Source organism: Pteronotus mesoamericanus, unplaced genomic scaffold (genome assembly GCF_021234165.1).
Source record: "Pteronotus mesoamericanus isolate MK-2021 breed Mesoamerican mustached bat unplaced genomic scaffold, CSHL_Meso_final scaffold_85, whole genome shotgun sequence".
Lineage (NCBI taxonomy): Eukaryota > Metazoa > Chordata > Mammalia > Chiroptera > Mormoopidae > Pteronotus > Pteronotus mesoamericanus.
The window spans coordinates 28,321,706-28,348,056 of NW_026555329.1; the positions used below are offsets into that span (position 1 = coordinate 28,321,706).

General features: G+C 33.3%; 1 protein-coding gene across 1 annotated transcript in view; it reads left to right on the forward strand.

Annotated features, from left to right (window-relative positions):
* Nucleotides 1-26,351, forward strand: part of SEMA3A (semaphorin 3A) — a 302,957-nt gene that overhangs the window by 137,025 nt on the left and 139,581 nt on the right. The window contains exon 3 of the mRNA XM_054564613.1: nt 23,222-23,379. Within this exon, the coding sequence (XP_054420588.1) occupies nt 23,222-23,379 (158 nt within the window). The remainder of the gene's footprint in view (nt 1-23,221; nt 23,380-26,351) is intronic.

The window sequence follows — 26,351 nt, forward strand, 5'->3', positions numbered from 1 at the left end:
ATTTTTTACTTTGTTTACAGTACCTCAGATTTTATTGAGCTCATAGCTATCTCCTGAGGTTTAAAAACATATGCATTATTTCAGAAATAAATCTGAATTATGAACCAGATTTTTGGGATCAACTTATGATTTTTATCCCAGTTTTTATTCCAACTAATGTGAAATTGATGCTTTCAACTGTGGGACTCTTGTACCCAATATTTTAGTGTTCCTTTGCTGGTTTCTAACAACAAAATGTCCAAATTATGAAGGTGAAAATACTAAACTCATTTGAGCACAATTGTCCACACCCAGCTTGCACATAAGCATTATCTACAGCTAATGGTAAAATTGGGTCTTTCCGGGCCTAAAATTACTAAAAGCATTAATGCTTAGATCGCGTCAAGAGCTAAAACAGCCTAACCATATTTTTTGACAGTTTATTCTGTGACTGGGTTATACTATCACTAAGTAATGCACTTCTCAAACTGCAAATTGCCTTAATGTTAGAATGCTTTTCTCTAACTGGTGTGAAGAGGTGGTGTTCTAATTTTATTTCCCCCACAATTACTATGTCAGCTCCCTTGGAAATAGAGCAAAGGGAGATGGATAGATTTTATGTAGGAGTGTGGAGTCTAAAGTGTTTTACTATTTAACAGCACCTATGTGTAATATTATTCAAAAAACATCCCCTTATTTCTTTTAAATTACTGTAAAATAAAAAAAGGAACTATAAAAGATTTTTTTTCTTTTTCTTCTTTTTAAAAAATTTCTGCGCTTGTAAGGTGTAGCAGTTTTAGATAAACTGGCTACTTCTGCTGCTTAGAAACAATCATTCAGTGCCACCATAACTGTACCAAGCACTAAAATATGAATTAGACTTTTATTAATTCTCTACCTTTAAGACCTTGAAAAATGAAGTGGCTGTTCAATAGGCATAGTGGCAAATTATTCTAATGTATTTCTATAAAGAGGGGAAGGCAAACTAAAGACACAATCCCTTTCTATGAAAAAACTTAAAAATAAAATATTTTGAGTTGATGATATGCAAGAGGAATTGTTTACCAGATCCAGCAAGTCAAAATGAGGTTTATTTTTTAAAATTGCTTTAAAAATTAGTCTGTAATATTTACTTTAGGACCACACTGCGACCTATAACAGATGTCCTTTGACTTACAATGGGATTACTTCCTGAAAAACTCTTTTGTAAATTGAAAATATCATAAGTCAAAAATGCATTTAATACACCTTACCTACCTAACATCATAGCTAACTCTAGCTTAACTTAAATGTACTCAAAACACAATATCTAAAAATCACTGGCAACACAATACTCTGTAAAACATCTGTTGTGCAGCCTCATGGTCTCGTGTCTGCGTCAGAGCTGCAGCTCTCTGCACGGCCCCCCGTCACGGCAGAGTACAGCACCGTGCGCTGCCAGCCCGCGGAAGGAGCAACGCGCACTACTTTCACCCGTCTTAAACTTGAATCATTGTAAGTCATAGACCATCTGTACACAACTATGTTAGGACTTACCTACAAAAAGTAATATGTACAATTTTCTTCTTTATTAAGTCATCTTGTAGAACTATTATATTCTATAAAAAATGATGTTAAAAAGTCTAGAAATAAAAAGGAAAAATCAGGTCATCACACAATATGCAATGCTCAGTGGAAGAACCATTGTAATGGAATTTTGTATAATGACTTTGTAGCGTTTATTTTGTTTTTCTTGTGGTAAAATATACATAACATGAAGTTTACCATTTTAAAGTATGTATATGCCATATTTTGTTTACCCATTCATCAGTTGATGAACACTTGGGTTATTTCCACCTTCCAGCTAGTGAAATAATGCTGCTATGAATATTGGCATACAAATATCTGTTTGAGTCCCTGTTTTCAATTCTTATTATGGATATACATCTAGAAGTAATTCTATGTTTATATTTTTGAGAAACCACCAAACTGTTTTCCACAACATTGGCACAATTTATATTCCCACCAGCAATGCACAAGTGGTCCAGTTTCTCCACCTCTTCACCAGCACTTTGCTTCTGATTGTTGTTGCTTTTATGTAATGACAATCTTACTGTGTATCAAAGTGGTAGCTTGTTTTAGTTGGTTTTCTTTTTTAAAAAAAACATTTTTATTTAAGTATAGTTTTTATACAAAACCTGCACATATTTTATGCAAGTATTAGATAAGTTTGGACATATGCAAGCAGCCATGATACCAGCATCACCATCGAGGTAATAGATGTACCGATTACCTCACAGATTGCATGCTAAGTGTTCTTATTACAAAAATGGAGAGGAACACACACCATATAATTTCTATTTTCTATTTATATTTTATTTAATCAATATTGTTGAGTATCTGCACTGTGCTAGGTGATGTGTGATGTAGAGAAGATGCAAACACGTTTAATGATACCCAAAGGAAAGTTATTGTCTAACTAAAGAAAGAAATAGTAAACAAAATTATAGCAAAAGTAAATATATATAATTCTACCACATGATAAATATTAAGTAGCAAACAGGAGATCATGAGAAATTTAACGGCGAAACCTACTATAGGTTCTCCCATCAGGGAAGACATCACTGAATTAGTAACATTTAAGTTGAAACATAAGGTTCAATTTAGCCAAGTGGAGAGGAGGGGGAGGGGATTGGAAGATTTCAGAAAGTCACAATATCTGCTAAATATATAAGACAGAAAAGCACCATAGCTGTGAATGTGGTGAGGGAGGAAGACTTTAGTAAGACACTGGCCCTATTATGGCAGGAACTTGACAGAGGAGTTGCATGATATGACCCATGTTTGAAGAGGCTCACCCAATTATTCTGTGTCCAATGAATGCATTAAATGGCTGAGTCAAATTTATTCAGAATTCTGTTTCATTAGTCCAAATAATAGAGAAGTGCATCTTGAACTAGATTGGTAGTAGCGACAATTGAAAGGTGTGTGTGAGTTTGAGATGTATTTTCAGGGTAGAATTAACTCTACTTTTCTGAATTTCTGTGGTTGCAACAACAGTGCGCTTTATTAATTTCCTAATAATTAAAATATCAAATGTATCTTAGAATATTAAAATTGCTTAAACTAGCTACATGCTTTAGATCTTCCGAAAAGACAGCTAGGGATGTTTACATACACATGTGCACACACACAAACACACACACTCCATCAAAGTAGGTAAGAATGGAAGATCTACCTTTTAATTTTTTCCTAGTAGGTGCACTCTTCCAGTCCCCTTAACCTTATTAGATATTAGATAGTGTGTGATCAGCAATAAAACCTGGTATTTGGATTCTCAAATTTGTAATCAACAGACCCTGAACACAAGGCTTTTGAGGTTCCTTCAGATGTTATTCACCACTCACTAATGAGGTACAGTATTTTGAAGAATGGATATATTTTACAGTATAGAAAACAATAGCTAATAGTTATACCTGCATTTTCTGCAGATGAACAAGCATATTGTAAAATATTAGTTATAAGGATTTTGGAGTAGAGGTAGAAGTGTGAAGGAAAAATAGAAACTTTTAATTTTCTTAAAAATGTAATGATTAGAATTCCTTCTAATGCCACTCAAGAGAGCTCATTCTTGGCCCTGTATATATTCCAGGAAACGTGACATTGCATAGAGCATTCAATCAGTTGCTCAAAATGTACCAGGCTTGAAAATTACAATGCAGATTGCTAATTTGGGGGGGATTTTTTTAAATAAAGGATTCCATATATATATTTTAAATCAGCGCTGGCATGCATAATAGACATTTCAAGTCTGTTTATCCACCTTTAGGTGAAAGGTTAGTTACAAGTAAGGATTGCGGCTTGCTAATGTTATACAGAGTTCCTTAAAAGAAATTGAGACGGTCTTGAAAGGATTAACATTTTACGGGTCAGAATGGAGGACTGTGACTTCCATTCAAATAAATATATAGGGAAAATGTCCTATGTCTAGAACACACAGCTGTTGAAAACATAATATTCCCACATACATTTCATGTCTTTTTGACATGTGTATCTTCACTGTATACAGACTTAGATACATACAAACTTTCCCACAGAAACATGCCACATATGTAGAATTGGAATGTGTATTTTACAAATAATTCTTCTATAGACAATCCAGGCAATAAATACTAAGCAAAGGTTATAAAACTATATTTTTTTGTATCTCACTCAATTATGCAACATTAATTTAAAACATTTTTCTAATAGATTATTTTAAAAATTCCAAGACATAAAAGGACCCAAGAATTATAACAATAGCATATTATTAAGTGTCACTCTTTCAGGGGTTCATAATTACTAGTTAGAGAAAAAGTTGGAAATAGTGCTTTTCTGTGCTAAGGTTCAAAGGTGGAGACCTCAAACTTGAATTGAATCCAAGTAACTAAGTACTTTTCATAGTATTTGCAAAAATGGCATACTTCTGTCACTTCAGGTAGTCAGAAAGTATAAACCCCATCATTTCTATTTATTTTTCCTAATGCGTTATATAAACTCTGGTAACATTTGATTCAGAGGATATGAGAAAAGAAAAAAGAAAAAACATGTTCTTGTTATAATTTTCAAAATTCCAATTGGAAAGAATAGTAGAGAAATTTTTAAAAGCTGGAATCATTTTAACACCAGAAGGAAAAGTCTTTAAAGAGATTCAGACATTACATCATTTTGTTTTTTTCTTTTCAAGTTTGCCTGAGAAATATTTAAGGGCAGGTATTTTACATGTGGCCTAACAGAGACAAAGAAAGATATAGTATCTTGCCAGGAGTTCCATCATAAATCGGATGTAGAATTAATGTGCTATTCAGACAAAAACTAAGCTTTCTGATCTTCTTTAAACCTACAGTGAAACTACATATACTTTATAGTATGTATGATACTGTGTTGCTTAAATATAAGAAAAAAGTATTAGTAGTATAAATTTAAGAAAATATCAGGAAGTCTCAGCAGCAAACAGAATACACACTTTAAAAACTTTGACTGTATGTTAGAGTAGAAATATATTTAAAATATTATGACTTATTCATCCTCCCCAATATAATTATAAGATGCTAAAGATTATAAAGAAACATTATAATGATTATAAAGAAACCAAGAAGACCACATTTGCTAACTGCTTAAAGCAATCAATGTTTGATATAAGTTGACAAAATTTCTAAACTTCTACCCAAGAGAAGTTACCAAAGTGGAAAAGATGACCTAGTTGCGGTAGAGTGTTTTTGTCAAATTGCTTAGGAAGAACAAAGCACACCTGCCTAAAGTACTTTGACTTCTTAAAATGTTAAAGCTATGCACTAGGAAGGTATAGAGTTGATGAAAGATAAAATACAGCCAAATTCTCCCACAAACTTTGGATTAAATTTTTTAAAGCTATAAAATTCTGTTGGGAGTTAGGCATATTTGAGTCTAATTAAAGGCGACACTATTTTATGTTGTCCTCAATGTGCTGATCCAGCCATAGGAGGGATCTGGCATAATGAAAATCTTGCATGGGAAAGAGTGTTGATAGATAGGTCTTGAGTTGGAAGTATGAGGTCACCGGTTTATATCCTGAGGAGGAAACCTGGATATATTCCATGAAAAACAGCTGCTTTTGTAAAATGTAACGTCTTGCACACAAATGAAATCAAACTAGCTACTGTCATTTTAAGGATTCCACAACTCTCAAAGAGAGGTGGACAGTTGGACTCAAGCATTCCAGATATGCTGCTTCAGCATGAAAGTACATTTTTCCTTGAAATAAATCAGTATCAAAAAATCCCCTTGCAGTCAGAGTGCATACTTTATGGCTTGAATTATTTACATTTATTAAGACTTGCTTTATGACCCAGGATATGGGCTATCTTGTATTTCACATTTACTTGAAACAAATGTATAAATGTGTAAATGTTCTATAAATGTCAAGATAGTTGATAATACTGTAAGTTTTCTGTATTCTTATGTATATATGTTGGCTCAATCAATTATTTGAAGGATTGTTGACATCTCAATATAAAAATGGATTTGCCCATTTCCCTGTGTAGTTCTGTAGTTTTTGCTTCGTGTATTTTGAAGCCTTTTTACTAGGTAAGTGAACATTTCCTCTGTCGTGGCCCCCTCAGAAAAGCGTAGGTAGCTTTTTACCTCCTTTTGGGCCTCTGTGAAACTCCCAGGATCCCACCAGATCAGGCCTCCTCAGGGCAGCGAGTTCCCGACCAGACTCCGCAGTGCTCTGGGCCTTCCCTGACATGCTCGGCCGTCCCACCCAACCTCACTCTGATTATATTTATATATATGACTTATGATTTTAATATTTTTACAAAGACATTGTTTTATCACTTTAATGGGATTTTTAAAAAAATCAAAACGCCTCGCCCCCGTTTCAGATCCTCAAAGGCTGTGTTTCTTATGGCCAAGACGACCCTGTCAGGGAGCCCCAGGAAACCACCTCCCCCCGCCCCCACCCCGCCCCGGTAGATAATCACCCTCCCGCCTGGACCCACGTGAGGTCTGGGTGCACTGTCTCCCCTGCTTGTAGCTCTGGGAACTGACCTGGTGGCGATCCATAACTCAGAAGAGTAGCAAAACCGCTGCAGGGAGCTGGAGAGAAACAGGTAGGTTGCTGTGAGGCCCAGGGTAGGGATGATCTAGCACAGAACAAGTGCTCAAAAAGCTGCTGCGGATTTGGAAGCCCGTCCAGGAGCAGACCTTGCCAGGGGCTCTGTACACAAATCCTTCCCGGCCCAGGGGCAATGCTCTGTTTAAATAGCCTGTCAAGGAAGTCAGCCTGCATTGTCATATCCTTGATTGGGGAACCAAGAATTTGATCCCGGTCTGAAGGGGCCTAGAGGAGCAGTGCAGGAAGTAGCGCCTAGATGTGAGTTCTAGTACTCACTCGACCACTGCCTGGGACTGGCTGTGACCCTGGCCACTGGCCTTTTAGCCTCAGGGGCCTGGCTATCAGCCGGTAGCGCCTTCGAGGAATGGACAGTCCTTCAGAGGAATGGATCTGCCGGCCTGCCTGCCTGGCTTGAGGAATCTGAATGCAGTGATCAGTTACCCATGCCTGCCCTGGGTGTCAAGAAAGGAATGGCTGCAAATGTGTTAAAAAATTGTCATCTCTGACCTAAATGCTTGATCAAGGTCCCTCACCAATTCCACCTGCCCACCAGGGATTTTGCTCACCACTCAGCAAAGCATCACAACCCAGGGACATCACCTGATGGTCGGCAAGCAGGTCTGCTGCCACAGCCCCGTGGACCGCCATGAGGACTCGGCAGGCCTCCCCTGTGCAGGAGCAGGCGTCCTCTTCCACGGGGCCGCCTCCAGGGAGGCTCCCCAGCCACACCAGGACAGATGGCGGCACTCCTGTCCCAAGGCCTGTATATGTAATATAGCAGAGTACTATACATACACACACTCACACACTCACACACACACACACACACACGCATAACATACCTGCTATATATTACTATATATAATGTTTATACAGTGTATATACCATCTTACAACAAAGACTTGGCCAAAAGTGTACCAATAACAGATGTATTTTAAACACCACCCCTCAAAAAATTCTCTTGAAACTTACAGAAAAATTAAAGTGATCTATGGTAGGGATTTTTTTAGGTTTAAATAATTATTTCTTAATTGTTTACAGTTGACGTACAATATATTAGTTTCATGTGAACAACTGTTTAGACATTATATAATTTACTAAGTGATCATCCCAATAAATATAGGTCTAATATTAATATAATAGTATCTCCCTAAACAGTCCTTGAAAGTAGGAGTGCTTTTATATATTTTAAAAGGGCTCTGTGCCATACAAGGTTGGGAAACATTAGGTTTAATAGTTTCCCTGAGCAAACTTCCTTACAGCTAAACCTTCAAAAGTCTTTAATGTATTAATTTAAATTATTATGCAGATTATATAGTGATATAGTTACTATTCTCCCAAATTCATTTCCTCATGGAATCCTTCATTCCAGTGAGCATCAAAGAAAACCAATCTTTTATGTCAATGTAGGGTCATACCAGTGTAGGATCATTCATTCGTTAACATGTATGTTTGCTTTCATTAGGCAGAGATACAGTCAGCAGTTCTTTTTTGTAATTGTATTTTTTTACATTACCATTTAGTCCCCTTCATAATGTCATGTAAATGTTACCAAAAATATATTCTAGTTTTTGTTTTGATTAAGATTTTATACCCAAATATTTTTCCTGTTTAGTTTCAGTTTACCAACCACAGAAATAAGGTAGAAGGTAGAGAGGAAATAAAAAGCTATATAATGAAATTAAATGTCTCTCAAGTATAATTTGAGCCTCATATAGTATTTTGACATTAAAGTCAAAATAATAATGAAGTGCATGGTAGAATTGTTTAATTAACACAACAAAAATACATTTAAGAAAAGATTAGCCACAAAAATAGTATAAGACCAAGTGTAAGAGTTCATTTAAGCACAGAGATTAAAACATGCAACTTTTTATATTTTATGGTTCCTCTTTTGGGAAGAAAATATGCATATTTTATCCTTGTTCTGTTGTCCTCAAAAGATTATAAGGTAAGAGCTTTAAGGTCAGTTATAACTCTGCTACAGTGTATATTAAATCAATGTGTGTACTTTTTGTGAATGTTACAAGTCAACTCCTGATTGTTCAAATGATCTCTCTTTCTTTGATGTCTACAAGGATGATAACCAACTGTGTGTATGCATGCTGTGCTTTTCCAGATACACCTCCTTTAGACTTCAAGTCTGTTGATAATTGGTACTTTTGCAATAAGAGCATTTTCAACTACCTGAATCAAGACTTTCGTAGCAGTATCACTTACTGCTTCTTGACATCTAATGAAGTGGCAAAGCAGGGCTGATAGACTCCAGAGCCTATCAAGAGGGTTGAGTGTAGCTTTTTTTAGATTCTGATTTACTAAATGAGGTGGAAGTCATTAAGTTCATCAAACAAACTCTGCTATGAACTTTTAAACTAAATTTTTGATTTTTTTAAGTAGAAGTAATTTTTCCCTTTTGAGTGTTTAGAATGATAAAACAATTTATAACTGGGAAAAGCTAGAATATTTTCTTAATTTTTAAAATTATACTAGACTCTTTTGAGTTTTATCAGTAGTGGCATTTAACTTAATATGAAACAAATGCCTTTTTAGAAATAATTCCTTTACAAGAAAATATAAAATTTAAATACAATTTTAAAATCTAAGAAACCTTATTAAAAAGGTATTGCCACTTAGGGATATAGCAAAATGCATAATCTCAGCTTTTAAAGCAAATTTTGTGAGGTGGAAGTTCATAGGTCTTTATTTTCATAACAATTTACTAATTTGAAGAGAAAGTTGAAAAATAAACCCATTATTTCTTCAAATAAATAAACATTTCAATTTTGAAGATACAAAATTATTTAATCCAAAATTTACTAATAACAATATTGTTGTAAAGAAGTGGTTGGCAGAGATATTCTTTTAACTATTTATATGCAAAATAAACAATTATTAGGAAAATACAAGAATTCAGAAAACAGTGACCTTAGGTAATGTGACTTGATTCTTTCCTTGCCCGCATTGAATGGCTCTGAGGGTTTCATTAGAACTTAATAGCACTAACACTTTTTTTCCCCCCTCAAATCTAGAGGCAATTTTTACCCATGTTATTCTCTGCATTCAGAATAATGGGAGAGTCTCATTTTGAAAATGTGCTGTGCTCAGCAGGGATTAAAAGGAGATCATATTTCACTCTAAACAACAATTATTACCTATTCTAACACTGTTGTTAGTATTTTCATTTTTTTGTTGTTGTTGCTTTGTAAAAACAAACAACCACATTTTTTGATGACTTATGCTACTTTTTTTGCCCATTCTTGAAGAAGAAATAAATCTAGTTCTGAACTACACATTTGTCCTTGTGGCAATAAATGTCTGTGTGTCCTGCACTGGTCTAGAGAGTCTTTAAAGTCTGCTGTCATGTCTGACTCAGGGATGTGCTTGATATAATGACCCCTGAGAGAGCAAAGATTTTCAACAAACATGTTGGATTTTAGTGTCATCCTAGAAAATCATTGAGTTGCCCTTAGGCCTCTTAAGCCAAACCTGGTTCACACTTTATTAAACTTCAATCCCTGAAAAGTTCTAAACATGATCCAATATTAGAATATATTTACAGCAGAATGTGTTTGGAAAAGAAAATAGAACAATTTATTTATTTATTTATTTTTTTTTTGCAAAAAAAGCTAAAGGAGTTTATTACCACCAAACCAGTATTACAATAAATATTAAAAGGTATTCTTTTTTTTCTTTTTTTTTTTTTAATTTACTTTTTAAATACATTTGTCTCTGCCTCCCCCCCACCTCTTTCCCTTGCCCCCTCCCACCTTCCCTCCCTCAGCTCTTCCCCTTTGGTTTTGTCCATGAGTCCTTGCTATATGTTCCTTGACTTTCCCCTTCCCTTCCCTTTCCCTGCCCCCCCCTTCTCTCTTGTCTCTGTTGATTTCTTTTCCAATTTAAACTTGTTTCATCTTTAATATAAGATAAAATTCTTCAATTTTTTTTTTTCTGTATAAAGTAAACTTTAGAAGTAATACCATCAGATAGTTTTTGCAAGATAATTATTTGAGCCCTGGCTGGTGTGGCTCAGTGGATTGAGTGCTGGCCTGCAGGCCTGCAATCCAATCATTGCTGGATTGATTCCCCATCAGGGCACATTCCTGGGTTGTGGGCCAGGCACCCACCCAGTAGGGGGTGCTCAAGGGGCAACCACACATTGATGTTTCTCTCCCCCTCTTGCTCCCTCCGTTCCCCTCTCTCTATAAATAAACAAATAAAATCTTTTAAAAAAATAAAAGAAAATTACTTGGGCAGAGAAGAATATAGGAAAACAATATTTGGATCAAGTTATCTATATAATAATTTCATTTACTCCATTTTATTTTTGCATGTCAAAAAATTATAAAATAGCAATGAATTGTTATGAACTAGTTTCATTAGGACATCTAACTTACAATACTTAATAAATTCTAAAATATATCCACTCCAAAATTAAACACATTATTAGGGGAATATATTTATAGTATCCCATCATAAATAGCATATTATTGTCACTAAGATTAGAATACACCCAGAATCCATTATATGATTTTTATCTTTGAGTTCATTGATATTCAACACTCTTTTCTCCTATTTCCTTCGTACCCCTTTTCTGGGAAATCTGATTCAAACAAAGTCCTTTTATGGGTAAACCAGAAGCCTTTATAATCAAAATATATCTACTGCAGTTAAAGAAGTAGGACATACCTAGACATGCATATGAAAAAGACATTAAAATAACCTCTCCAGTCAACAACTTTAATTTTTTAACTTGAAATTTAAATTTAATTTTTTTAGTTGAAAAACTTAAACTACAATTGTTTGTGACACCAAAACACTATACAGTTTAGAGAATAAAGAGACTGGAAGTAGGAGAGCAAGGTAAATTATGGGCTATCTAACCCACATGAACCATTACACACTCATACACATATCTGTTTTATCCACTTTATCAGAAATCCATTTATTCATTCATTTGGTAAACATATAGTAAACATCTTCTGTTAGCCAAATTTATCATTTGGGTAATTCATATCTCTGGCCAGAAACACCTCTGCTGATTTGGTTACTGGATTAGACCTTGAGACTGTCTGTATGATCTTCTGGACTTCCTTGCGGCCTTCTCTGTACATTCCAATTCCAAGAATTAAACAGATTCTTGTCTCCATGAACACGGAAATAAATGTGTTCTTAAGTATATTTACACTCACATAAATGTGCCCCATGATGGAAATATGCTGATAAGAATATGTTCTTTAATAAAAGTTTACTTACTCAAAATCAGAACAATTCAAATTAATCATTCTTGAACAGTTTTAAAAAAAAACTGCTCGGTATACATAGCAAGACAGTGGGTTACTAAGTGGTTTATAACTACTTATTTCTCTGTGAATATTTTCCTCAATTTTGTTACTGGAAGAAAAACAAAACATATAATTTTTAAATATCATGTGTAATTTTATAGTCTGTTTTATAGTCATGTGGATATAATAGCAATTTGAAGAACCGATCGGAATGTATATAATTGACCAAAACTGCCTGAGAAAAACAGACTCTCGATTGTATTAATCACATAAGCCTCCCTTTCCATTTGTTTCCTTTTTAAGTTTGCTAATGCTTATACAAAGCGTACCATTCATATGCAACTAATGAACAATTGCTGGTGAGCTGACCCATAACAGAAACTTGCCTGTAAAGGAGCCATGTAAGTAATTAAGAAATAAGACAGAATCAAAAACAAAATTTTGATCTCTGGATTACTAGCCCATCACTCAAAGCTATAAATTAAACCAATGTGAATTGTAAAAGAAGGATCTACTCTTTAATTCTAAATTTTTACTGATTATCATCTTGCATGGAACTGAATGGTCAATTACAATGCATATTTGTATTAATCATTTTTGTCCAGCTTACATTTAGTTGCTTTATGTAATAATGATACTAAAAACCGTTAGTCTTTCAAGAACTAAAAATGAACATTATGCATTATTTTCTAAGTTGTTTGCAATGTTTATTTTTTTAGCATATACTTTTACTAAAAACTCATTGATATCAGCAATTAAGCAGCAAAAATATAGAGAAAAATTAAAGACACTTTTTCATAGAAATTTATTTAGAAAGAACATTGAACTGAGAACTTAGAGAACAACTGTTAATGATAAAAGTCACTTATGCTTTTTTTGTAAATGGCAGTAATCAATCTAAAGATGCTTCTAGAACTCAAATTCAATGATTAATTATCTAGTTAACCATTTCCTCCACATACAATTAGACCCTGATAGCACTGTGCTAACCTTATATGTAAGAAAACTAAAGCATGTACCATAATGTCAATGCAGATGAGCGGCATGTAATTAATGCATTAGTGTGTCTTATGATCAAAGCAGGAGGGGCAACAGAGGACGGAGTAATACTGGCTAATTCTCAAGGTTTTCCTGGGAGGGATGGCTTTCAACTCTACCTTAAAGTACAAGAGCAGAGCAAGTAAACTAGAGACAAGAGGGGGCAGGCCATGTTTAAAGAAGTGTAAACTGGCCATTTCCGACAGAATTATGGGAACTTATGGAAACAGGCATAAAATATGGTATCAAAGGAAAATTAGAGACTGCAAATTTTATTAGGTAGATTGGGCTAAGGTAATGGTTTTAAATGAAAGTGCTGGTTTTTTCTTTTTTTTTAAATAAAAGCATTACATTTTTAAAATATGGTCACATCAGTATATATGGTGATGCCTTGAAGAATATATTAAAGTTGAGAAAAATTGAATATATGGGACCAGTTAAACTATTGCTATAAGTTATAGCTTTTAGTACTATTGCTACAGTACTATAAAGCAAGTACTATTGGTTTGTTTTTTATTCAAGGAGTCCAAATATATTCTTCCTTTATTTAGTTCATGGTATTATTGCTATATTTTATATCAATAGTTTAACTGGCCCTCTATCATACTTTCTTTCAAATAATTTTACTGTTGTTATTGCAATAGTTTTTGTGATTAATGTTACTGTCAAAATGAACTCTGAAAAACTATGTTTATGTGATTATAATATATTAAATGACAACAGTGCTTAGCACATAGACTTTTAAAGTAAGCTATTTTATTATAATTTTATAGCCATGTTGTAAACAATTCAGGATTTAGATTGCATAATTTTATTGATCATTTGAATGTATTATATGACTAACTAGAAAGCCAGTATATAATTTGACATACAATATATGTTGCTACACTTTTTCCCTAGATATTTGTTATTACATTTACTTCTTCTGAGTTTTTTCTTGCATTTAAAAAAATAAAAGGTATCCCAAATAATATTTATTGAGACACTTCTATATTACAATACTATATATGCGCCAAGGAAAGCTTCTAGGACTAGGAATACAAAAATAAGTAAAAGCAGCATATTTTAATTTTAATATAGAAAGGGTGCTAAAGATATAAAGCAATGATTAATCTACATTTGTACATGGCTCTGTGTTTCACAAAGGAAGGCATGATATACAGCAGCTCAGAAAGTTGGAGAAGTGACAGAAGAAGCTAGACTTAGATTCTAAAAGGTTAGCAGATTCACTTAAGCAGGCGAAGGTGGAAAATGGAGAGCACTGGGGGCAATAGACAGCGTTAGGAACCGTGGTACCTATCGATAGCATGCCACTGAGTTTATGGAAATAATTTTGTGTGTACGTATAAAAATATATATGTATATGTCATTGAATACATAGGTGTACATGCACTATTGGTGAATGAGCAAAGAAAATATGGAAAATACAAAGGGCTCGAATCACATAGACATAAGAGATTTCTAGGCAGGTTTTAAAAAGGCAAGTGATGTAGTATCTGTGCCCTTGACTTTGAGTCATGCCTTGTTTGAATGCATTTTATTAACATGCTCTAGCTATAGTTTCTTGAATGGGTGAGTATTTTATACTTTTAAACTTAGCATGTTTGAGAATATTTGATACTGCCTCTGTTTCCTGAAAGACAATATGCTGGGTATGAACTTATTGAGTCACCTATGTTTTCACCTAGGTATTTTCACAATTTCCTTTTTTGTTTTCTGCCATATAATGTTGCTTTGAACAAGTATGAAATGGCTTGATTACTTCCCTTCTGTGGATGACTTGCTTTTTGTTCAAGGAGTCCAAATATATTCTTCCTTTATTTTCTAAGTTCCGCAATTAATCCTTCTGTAAAATAAGATTTTCTTGGAAGATAGTGAAATGTTAGTCTGCGGATATGTATAACTTTAGGTTTTATTTCCTGTCTTTCATTTCTGTTATCTTCTCATTAATCAGTTTCATCTCTTTCAAAGAAAATGTGATTTTATTATTAGTTTGAAATTTGACAACCAGAATTAACTCTTTGCTCAGTCAGTTCTTCTTCTTTTCTGGGCTCTTTAATTGCATTTTGGAGAACTTTTTATCTCCTCCTCTGACAGTGACGGAATGAGCTGGAGGAGTTGACAGTTGACGGTTGTCATTTTGACTTGAAAACAAGCTCCCAAACTTTTAAACTATTTTCTTCTGGGAAAATAAATCATTCATTCATTCCTGTTTTGGTGTGTTTTTTGTAAACTCCATCAAAAACAGTCTGTGGAGCAGTCTGATGTTCACACCTTCCATTCCTGCCTTCCCTGTACATCACATACAGTAGTTTCCTCTGATAAAAGGATAATGCACACATGATAAATATCATGGGTGTGTGTGTCTCATTAAAACAGTACCTGGCATGCATGTGTTAGATGGGATGATGCTGCATTTGTACTTAGCTGTATTTCCCCTCTTTATGGACATTTTCAACTAATTTTATAGTCATATAGACTCCTACAGTTTGTTTCTGTAATAAAGCACTTGTGGATATAAGTTGTATGACTTGTAACCTTTTTATTACTAATTCTATCCTACCTTGAATATATGGATATGTGCCAGATTTCAACATTCTATATCAAAATGTTTTAGGCTTCACTGTATTGGATACATTCTCCTAAAAACTTGTGGCTTGATATTCCATTCTTATCATTTCCTCTTTTTATTTAATATGGATATTTTCTCACCTCATTTTTTTCCCCATGTGATTCAAGGGAAGGGGAATAAGGTATCAGTGGCTTCTCTCTCAAATTTACCAGAAGAAAGTTGTATTTGTTTTGTAGAAAGATAATCCTGGAGGCAGTGCACAGCACTCTTTATTGATGTAAACTTAAAGAGGAAGTTAAGTTGGAACATAATTATAATAATTGAGGGAAAAATCATGAGGGTTTGATCGATGACAGTGACAGTAAATATAAGCCAAAGAAAATGTAGGAGGACTTCTTATAGTGTTAAACAAAACGGAAGTGATGAATTGGATCTGTAGATGATGAAGAGGCTATGGTTTGCATAATTTTTTGGATGAGTGATATTTACAACCAATTTTAAAACATACAGAAAGGTGATGATGTCAGTAATGGAGAAAAGAAGCAAAAGGGAGTGTGTTCTGTTTAAGTCTCAGACTCTGAGATTTTTGTGTAATCTTTAAATAGAGATTTCTATTGTCTCCGGTCTTTCGAAGGAAATATATCTTGGAAGATATACATTTGAAACATGTCAAAATACTGTTAGTGACAAAATCAATAGTTGCAGGTAAGATTTCTCACAGAGTTATTACCAAATGCATATCAAATAGAACAATATAAACATTTAAGAGGTTATTAATTAAGAAGAGTTATGCAATAATGAGAGGTAACCAAACATCTCCCAAGTCAGTTCTTTGTATTCACCCAAACGCATTCTTACATTTTTCACATTTCTCCTAAACAATCAGTTTGTAAAATTCTAAATAATTCTACCCTCTTAGAAGTAATATGGAATATGGAAGTAATATGGAAGTAAGAAATAAAGAGCCTGGCCTCTGCTGTCAGGTGGAAGTAGATGTCTGGACTGTACAGCACACTAGCTCTCTAACGTAGAATATTCCCAGTATCTAGCTAAGTCCATTTCCTCATGAGGTAAAATGGGGATACAAATCTTCACCTCTGTGTTGTTGTGAGGCTTCAGTGAATATACTTATAAACCATTTAGCAGTTTTTGGCACATAGGAGACACTTAAAACTTCTTTCTCTTCTATTTCTCCTTCTTTCTGTCTTCTGGTCTTTTTTCATGTCCTCTGCATGGACTTCTCTACCACACCTCTTCCTGCTGGTGAAAGTCCTATACATTTTTTAAGGCTAGGTTTAACTGTGCAGCCCTTTCTCTAATAATTATCCACTTCTCCTTATGACATTAATTTTTCTCTCCTCTTAGCTTTAGTTTTTGCTTCTCTGATGGCATTTGTATAAATCTCCATCAAGGTTTTATTTACATTTATACTCTACAATCTTCTTAGCCAATGACTATGTGTGACACATAATAAGGACTGTATATGTGTTTGTTGAATTAGTAATTAGATGACTTCATTAAATAATAAAAATCTGAATTTTTTTTTTACATTATACAAAGTGGAAAACAGATTAAGTCACAAATAGGTCTGCTCTTGAGGTTTTACATACATATTTAAGGGAAAATGTATTGATTGCCCCTCCCTCACAAAGTGGTTCAGGGCACTTGTATATTATGTGGGATCTAGAAGAATGGAAGGCAGGCTTAGGTTCAGAATGGATCTTAATTTGTCCCAGACTCATTTGTGCGTATCTTTTACCTTGATCAGGGAGTCTGTTCCCGTCAAAAAATTGATTATTCACATCAACTATGAATAAGAAGCATTGGCAGATGAAAGTCTTGGTATAAATTCAATGTGATGGAGACATTAAAATCAGACTATCAGGAAACACAAAGAAATAGGTTAGGAGAAGAACTTGAAGAAATGTTCTAGGCAGAAGTAGTAGGATTGTGTTTTATGGTGCGCTGTCATTTCTGGTACAGGTTGGAAAAAGTCATTTAGGTAAAAATTCATTTTGGACTAGATTGTATAAACTTAATGCATATTTTGCGTGTTTACTGCTATTGAATTTAGAAGATAGATTTTTCTAAACATGTTGAAACACTACTCATTAAACTTTGTAAATTGAGAGAATACATTCAGGGCATCACCAAATTTAAAAAAGCATGTACTGTCCTTAATATTGAATCTATCTATGCCATGACAAAATGCCCTGGCTCGGAATGCTAGGAGTAAAGGTCATCATCCACGTACTAAGCACACTACTTCCCAAACATAAGTCTGTGGAAAGGTACGTACCTCCTGTGTACAAATATCTAGACATGGTCATCATTTAGTTAAAATATTTTTGCATAATATAGACTCAGCCTTTGATTGCTTTAAGTAGGATCTTTGAAAGGTCTACAAAAATCACAAAGTTCAGGTTAAGGAATAGGACATAAATAAAAAGTCATCAGTAAACGCAGGCAATTCGTTTGAGTCCAACAACTGATATGTCTTATTACCTTTTATGCTATAAAACAAAGCAAGAGATGGAGATGAAGATGGAGAAGGAGAGGGAAGACAAGAGGGAGAAGGAAAGAGTTAGGAAGAGAAGGAGATAAAGAAATGTAACAAGTCAGAAATATAAAGAATAAGGTGACTATTGTTTGGATTTGAAGGTCAAGCATACAGTTTTCCATTATTACTATTAATTATACTATTATTAATTATTAATTAGTAATTAATAGTATTATAATTAGTATTATACATTATTAATTACCAATTAATTCCATTATTAATTACTAATAATTATATTATTATATAGCATTTCCTACTATTAAAGCTTAGTCCTAGTCTTGCATTCTAGGAATCAGTATTCATTTCATTGCCTTTTGAGAATCTGACCTGGCCATTGTAATGTAAACATCTGTATAAATATGTGTTTATCCTAAAGATAATCATAGTACCATAAGAACCATATAACTTTATTATGTAGAGTTGAATAGTCAGGTGTGATTTTTGAGCCCTGGCTGGTGTGGCTCAGTGGATTAAGTGTCAGCCTGCGAAGCAAAGAGTCACGGGTTCGATTCCCAGTCAAGGCACATGCCTGGGTTGCAGGCCAGACCCCCAGTAGGGGGCGCGCTCAAGAGACAACCACACAGTGATGTTTCTCTCCCTCTCTTTCTCCCTCGCTTTCCCTCTGTCTAAAAATAAATAAATAAAACTTTTTTAAAAGTATGATTTTGATACAATTTTCCATCGGTTTTCTTTTGACATGTTAAAATAAATATATAAGAAGAACATTTGTTTTTACAATAACTTTTCAATATTTTACATAATGTACTGATTAGAACAATGCCTTTTCCTTTTTTTCTTTACTCAGAACTACATCAAAGGTCATGATGATTTTAGAGGAAAATGACAAATCTAAACATTTATAAATAAATAAGTAGAATGAAAATTAAAATTGACTCATTAGAAAAGATCATGGTTTACCTCCCATGAATATTTGGTAGGATATTTTGATTAAGAACCAGATCAATTATAATTTATTTCCTTCTTTTGATCTATGTAATTAGATTAAAAAGAAATTATTAAATAGATTTTATATATAAGTATCTTGAATTTCATAAGACTGTTTTTGGAGCTATATCACAACAGACTGCAATCCATTTGTAACTGAACATGCTGCTGCTTGAAATTATACTAGCTGAATTTTCTTTCCAGAATATCTATATACTTAAGCCTAGCATCTACATTGTCTTCTATTATATAGTAATAAGGCTGATAATAACACTTATTGAGCACAAACTATTTGCTTTGCTATATCATCAGTATATCTTCTATTTCGTCATTAAGCAAATCGTAGAAATGCTAAATCATTGGTGAATCTGGGATAAATAGAATGCTTGTTCAGACGCATTTAAATTTAAAGAATACAGAGCTCATTAATGAGAATTTGTCTTAAATGGCACTTTTGATTATAGTACTACATTTATTTCTCTTTATGGTTGAGAGAGAATGTAAAAGTCAAAGTAATGTCTCATCCAGAGAAATACTGGATTACACCCAAAAGGTGTAATTAGCCTACTGGGATTCATCATAATCAAATTGTTTCTATGGAAATTTAGGTTGTTCTTTAAAATAACATTTGTTTTTGTTTGACTGATTATGAACATATTAAATATGTTAAAATGTAGTGGGATATTAAACATCTCACGCTACTGAATATTTATTTTAGGTCTCATGCCAGTTTATGTCATGGTAAGATTCACATAACAGATGCTGAAAAGAAACACCTAAAACTGTGAAGGGCTAGAGACAAAGTTGAAGTTCTTTAATGTCAATTGCAGCTGAATATGTTTACTTACAGGAAAAACAAAATCATAAGTTTAAATAAGGAAAACAAAATATTAAATAATGTGAAACCTAGGTTTAGAAAAATGCTCTCTAATTCTAACCTAGATTATTTTTGGCCTGGAAAATGGTGAGTAAACCTAAGCAGCCCAGGATCTGCCATGGCTCACTGCCACAGGGGTCTCCAAAAGGCCCTTCTCTCACTCAAAAAGCAACGTGAAGAGTCCCCAAGAGAGAGGAACATCTAAAGAAATTGGAGCAAAAGGAATGATGAGGCAAAGTTAAGTACATTTGAAAGCAATGAAAAACAGCTGCTGACACATACTTCAGGAAAACATTATCTTCTTTTTAATAGAATGATCCAGCAGTAATATTTTTTGAAGTATATGTAGTTCGTTTCCAGAGTGATTTCATTAAAAAACTACTAAAGACTTTTAAGTTGTCTATACCTAGAAACCAATAATTTTCCTGGAACAGGTTTACAAAATTCAACCCGTAACATATTTTTCATTTGGATAAATATTTTCACTGTTTGGAATTATGATACAGAAAGTCATTATATTTGTCATTTATAATTCGAGATACATATATTGACAAACAAAAAATATTTAAATGTTCTTCAAATGACCATTATAGTTCATGTAAATCAAAGAGCATATTGCTATTCTTACTTTTCTCTTCATCATATAAAATTACTGATTTGATGACATGTTGGAACACTTGTTAAGATGGGTAGAGAAGTGTTTTTTTTCATCTGCTCCATCTGTATTCTAATTTTCTAGTTATACAAACAGGTAAACTTTAATTGTTTACTATGCCGACTATTATTCTAGGGATTTTAGATAAATTATGCAATTTCACTTTCACAATAACTCTTGGAATATATTATTAAGCCCATCTTCCAAAAACTGAAGCCTTGGTATTATAAGGAACTCATTCTGGTTTGCACACCTAGTAAATAAGTATAGTGGTGTTGCTAGTGTTTTTACCTATAACTGGATGACTTTATGTTCTATAGCTTTAGTATTCGTCTTCCTATAACTTTTTCTACTTGATGCTTAGAGCTCCCTTACATAGTTTCTGTACATTTCCAATTAAAGTCTAATCCTGTGTCTCTTAAATGACTCTCCCATTGATTAATCATTGATCTCTTTATAAAAGTCTTGGTTTAGACCCAGCACCCACCTCCCTTTTCTTTGCTTACCTACTCAATTAAGACTCTCTGGTATTAGGGCAGAATTATAGAGTTTAGAGTAGAGTTTAAAATGGGAAGAAAACTTAAGGACATCTAGTTTATTTAATGCACAGCTCTCCTTAAACAGCCATTCAATCAATGCAAGAATCTATCTTTGATATAGCCCCTGCCTCTGGTAGTAGCCCTTTTCATCCTCACATAATTCAGGGTACCTGAAATCTCAGTCTTGTATTAATCCTTTGAAATCATTTGGAGACTGGCAAGAGGAATTCAGATATTATGTAGTGGATTCTCTGTTCTTCGTCCCTGGAGACCAATAGTTCTTATTTATTTCAGATATGACTCACATAAATGAAACTCTCTTGATCTATTCCTTCCTTTCTCCCTTTCTTTCTCTCTCCCTTTCTTTCTTTCTTTCTTTCTTTCTTTCTTTCTTTCTTTCTTTCTTTCTTTCTTTCTTTCTTTCTTTCTTTCTTTCTCTCTCTCTCTCTCTCTCTCCTTCCTTCCTTCCTTCCTTCCTTCCTTCCTTCCTTCCTTCCTTCCTTCCTTCCTTCCTTTCTCTCTCTCTCTTTCTCTCTCTCTCTCTTTGGCAGGGGTGGAGTGAGACAAAACTAGCCTCAATACTGACCTGTTTCTCATGAAATGTAAAAGCATCTTTTAAAAATTTGTTAACAATTCCTGTAATTTTATGTAACATATGGATGAATGGATAGATGGAGAGGATACATAGATAGATATATAATAGATACATAAATAGACATTCAGCTTAATATTACTGACTTGGTAATATAGAAGAGAAGCCATATGAGTTGAGGATGATGGGTTATTAATAATCTATTTCCTGACATGAGGGAATGGTAATTCTGGTAGAAAAGTCATTTGTACATATGATTGTAATAATTGACAGTGTGATACAAGCTATGAATAATTCAAGCAAAATGTTACAAAGAAATGAAATCTATGAGTATTTCTCGGAGGTTGCATTTGAAGTAGCTTGCAGGAGTGGATACTGCTGTGTCAAGGTGGCAGGAAAGAGGAGTATTGGGGTGGAGTCTAAACTCAAATGGTGAAGATCAGACTTCTAATGCTAAGTGAAAGTGTTTGAATTTTATCCTCTATTAAAGTGATATTTTTAATTATATTGCAAAGCAGTAGAAAAATAGATAAAGAAATTTATCAAATGGCTAATGTCCTTGTGTCAGGGCTGGCACAGAGGAAGGGTCTGCATTGCCACTTTGCCTCCTTGGAAGATACTTTCTGCATTTTATGAATACTGATGAAAGGGTTCCATTATGTGTGTTCTGGAAAAATCTGCATCATTGATTCAGGACACAGTTTTGGAAACTATTCAATATTTCTAGCCCTTGAAAAGGGGTTGTGATGGTTAATGTACATAATTTTGTTTGAAGCAGACATTTAAAGAAAACCTCTTTGCTGCTTGTCAACAATTACATTTTTCTACAAAAATGTACTTATACAACTAATGTTATTTTTATATGAAAATATTTTTCTCACTTAAGGTACAGGTCTAAAAGTTCAGTACTTGCTCATTCACAGTGAGAGCAAGCTAGAGAGCTTTAAGAAACAGAAAAATTAAGGTCAAGTAGTATGATTAATTTAATTCACGTGTTTACAAAAGGCTAACTCAGCTTCTTTATATATGTTAGTTACAAAATATTACAAAGAATAGTGGAGTTAAGGATTTAAGGATCAAGAAGATTAAAATTCTGCAATAAAATGAGTTTTCAAATAACCTAGGATGTTAAACAATGTTTCTTCACACCACCTCTGCTTCATTGACCCTAATACTTATACTCCTAGCTAACGACTTGGAGCCAATTAAACCACTTATACAAGTCTGTAAAAATTAAAGGTGTTTTATATATGATACGGACCATTCTACTCCATTTCTAAATGCAAAGATATTCCACCAGACCGGTGGTGTAGACAAGGTATTTCCCTCCCTTTCTTCTGTAGTACTGTGGGTCTTGAGAATGATATCAGCAAACTCATGCATATAATTCCCATTTCAATGAAATAAAAAATAAAAGATTGGCTTCTGTATATATTTTTTTAATACTGTGAAGAGAAACCATTGATTGGTAACTACAGCCGGCAGTAGTCAGATCACCATATACCAAACCTATTCTAATGTAGGACCTCAGATTAACATCCAATGTCTTGCTCTGTTACCTTGCAGAAATGTTGGAATCCAACAATGTGGTCACTTTCAATGGCTTGGCCAACAGCTCTAGTTATCACACCTTCCTTTTGGATGAGGAACGGAGCAGGCTGTATGTTGGAGCAAAGGATCATATATTTTCATTCAACCTGGTTAATATCAAGGATTTTCAAAAGGTATCTTTATTCTAATATATGCACTGTAGATCTTTTGAAACATCTCAAGAATTCTGTAGCTATATAACTGTGACAACTGAAAAATTGTTTAAATGAATACTTTGTCTTTTCAGATGCAAACCAAAAATGCATTGATTTGACTATCACAAATCAATGGATGCAGTAAACCATAAAAATCCTCAAGGAGGAAACTATAGTATTTTCAAAAATGATATAGTTATATAGTTATATCATTTATATATATAGTTATATCATTTTTCCTGCATAAAAGTAAATAAATACTTGAACCATTATAAAAATATATTATAATTGATTTAATAAGCAATGTAAATATGTATGTATATATTATGTGTGTGTACACATAAACATAAATGTATACATCTCTATATTGCCAGCAAATGCAGAGTCATCAATCATTAGACAAATGCCTAATCTGGTACGTCAACTGTGCTTGTAAATTAAATTTATTGGAAAGCTGGCATTCATTTACATATTGTCTATGTCTGTTTTCATTCTACAATGGCAGAATTGAGTTATTGTGTTAGAGATCATCTGGCTCACAAAGCCTAAAATATTTACTATCTGGTCTTTTAAACAAAAAGTTTGCCAAACTCTTATCTAGAAGATCAATTTTCACTGTCAGGTTTTTACATGTGTGGTCAGTTAGGTACTAGTCATTTGTCAGTTCTATTCTTATTCTTTATAGTGTTTCTGGCTTATTTAATTAATAAGGTATACAGTTTGGAAATAAACATTGACTGAAAATGTGTGGATATTGTGCTACTGAGCCTATATGCTATACTCTTAATCAACCATTTTCCCACACTCAGTATGTCCAGCCTTCTTTAAGGAACAAAGATCTTTATGTAAGAGCTTTTACACAAGTGCTAGTTTAACATGCTTCTTAGGGTGAATACACTTCAGTATTTATGTATGTTAGTTTTGCTTAACACATAGGGCTTTAAAGTGGTGTGCCTCAAATTCTTATAAACTGTAACAGACTGAACAATACTTTTTTTAAAAGTAGCCCAATTGTGTAAAAAGCTTCTGTTTTGTTTGGAGAATATTGCTTTTGGGACAAAATGAAGATTTAAATTCAAAGTTGAATTAGATCTCTAAAGATCTAGGATCTAAACCTAAGACTTACTTTGTTTCTATTCCTGAAATGCTTAAATTCTATGTGTAAAGAGATTTGGTTCATTACATACAGGCATATAAAATAGCAATACTGATATATAATACTGATACATAATGCTTTGGAATTAAAATATAACATTTAAAAATCACCTTGAATATATCTTTTCTGGTTTTTTCATCTACTCGATTTTTAAGCCAGCCCAGATGATAGCAGTATCCTAAGGTCATATATTATCCAAGAAAACTGTTTATTCATCAGTTTTCTGAAATGATAACAACATTTATCTATCTTAGTTTCCTTCATAAAGATCACAAAATAAGCATATTTTTGTTTTTTAGTGAATATTTAAAAATGAATGAAACAATCTAAGATGATTATAAAAATTTGTCATTTTAATAATAAAAGATTATGTCAGTTCAAATTTGGGGTATTTATATTTTTATCATTTTTTAAAATTCATATATAAATAAAAATATATGTGTATACATCTATATATCTATAGATAGACAATATAAGAGCACATATCACTTCAGAATATAATATTTAATGTATTTAACATTTTCTTCTGAATAATCTTTTTTAGTTTATATATTCAGTTAGTTTTATAGTTGAAAAGACTAAATTATCATATAAGATAGCCAATAATTTTATACATGAGAAAAATCCTAAGACCACTTGTATGCCCAGGAAATATCACAGCACCTCTTCTACCAATTAGACTTTCTTGTATTATTATTTATTAATTATTATATTATTTTCCATATTAACAACTGTAAATCCATATTTGCCCTCCATTTGTATTCTAATAATAGAAGACATTATTACATAATAGAAGAATTATGACAATAGTGTCATAATTCTTGAGGAACTTACAAAATGATGTTAAAGATAAAGGTTTATGAACATAAAGGTAAATACTAGATCAATCCTTGTTAGATACAAAAATACATTCTCAGGCATGGAAGGACTATGGAAAGATTCTTGGCCATGATAAAAGGTTGCAATCTCTTTAAAGCATAAACACTTATTGAATAATTAATTAAGAGGGGCTACCATGATTAGAAGCATAAGGACACACAGTATAAAATAGATCATGAAGCACTTTGAATATTATAATGGATAAGAAATTTAGACATTGTTAGTTAACTGAGAAGTTTTTGAGAATAGAAGAAAAAATACGAACAGGTTAACAATATTAGTCTGGAACTCTAGAGTTCAAAGTACACATACCTCTCTAGTAGGAGAGAATTTAGAATGAATATTATCAAAATTATGTTAATTTTCCACATAAGAAAGAAATCAACAAATGAAGTCCATGCTTTCTCAAAACAACACTCAAGATGTAGGAAACCATGAAAAAAACTTCTTTTTGAGTTAAAAAATTACATTTTAATAATCTTTGAGTTTCATACACTCTAACTGTGAAACTGAATAATTTTAGCTCTGGTATATGTTATTATTGTGGAGTCTCAGGGATAATTTATATGTTATCATCCTCCACAGTAACCATTAAACAAGAATAGGTCATTTGGCCTTTCTATAGCCAGTGTGAGGATAAGGCTGCAGAGCCTGTGGAATGGAACTGCCAAGCAACTGTACTAGTAATTCAAGAGTCAGGTTATGACAATGGGAAGGGCATGCAGTTGCTATTCTTGGGTGTTTTTGACTGTGTGACTACTTGGTAAAAACCTTGTGGAACAAGTCAAAAAGCAGTTTCAATTCACACATCACACATGGACATACATGTAAAGAAAAGCACATGAAAAGGAAAAGAATACATAAATTAAGATATTCAAATGGTAAAAAAGAATGCATGTCCAAAATTATTTAGGGC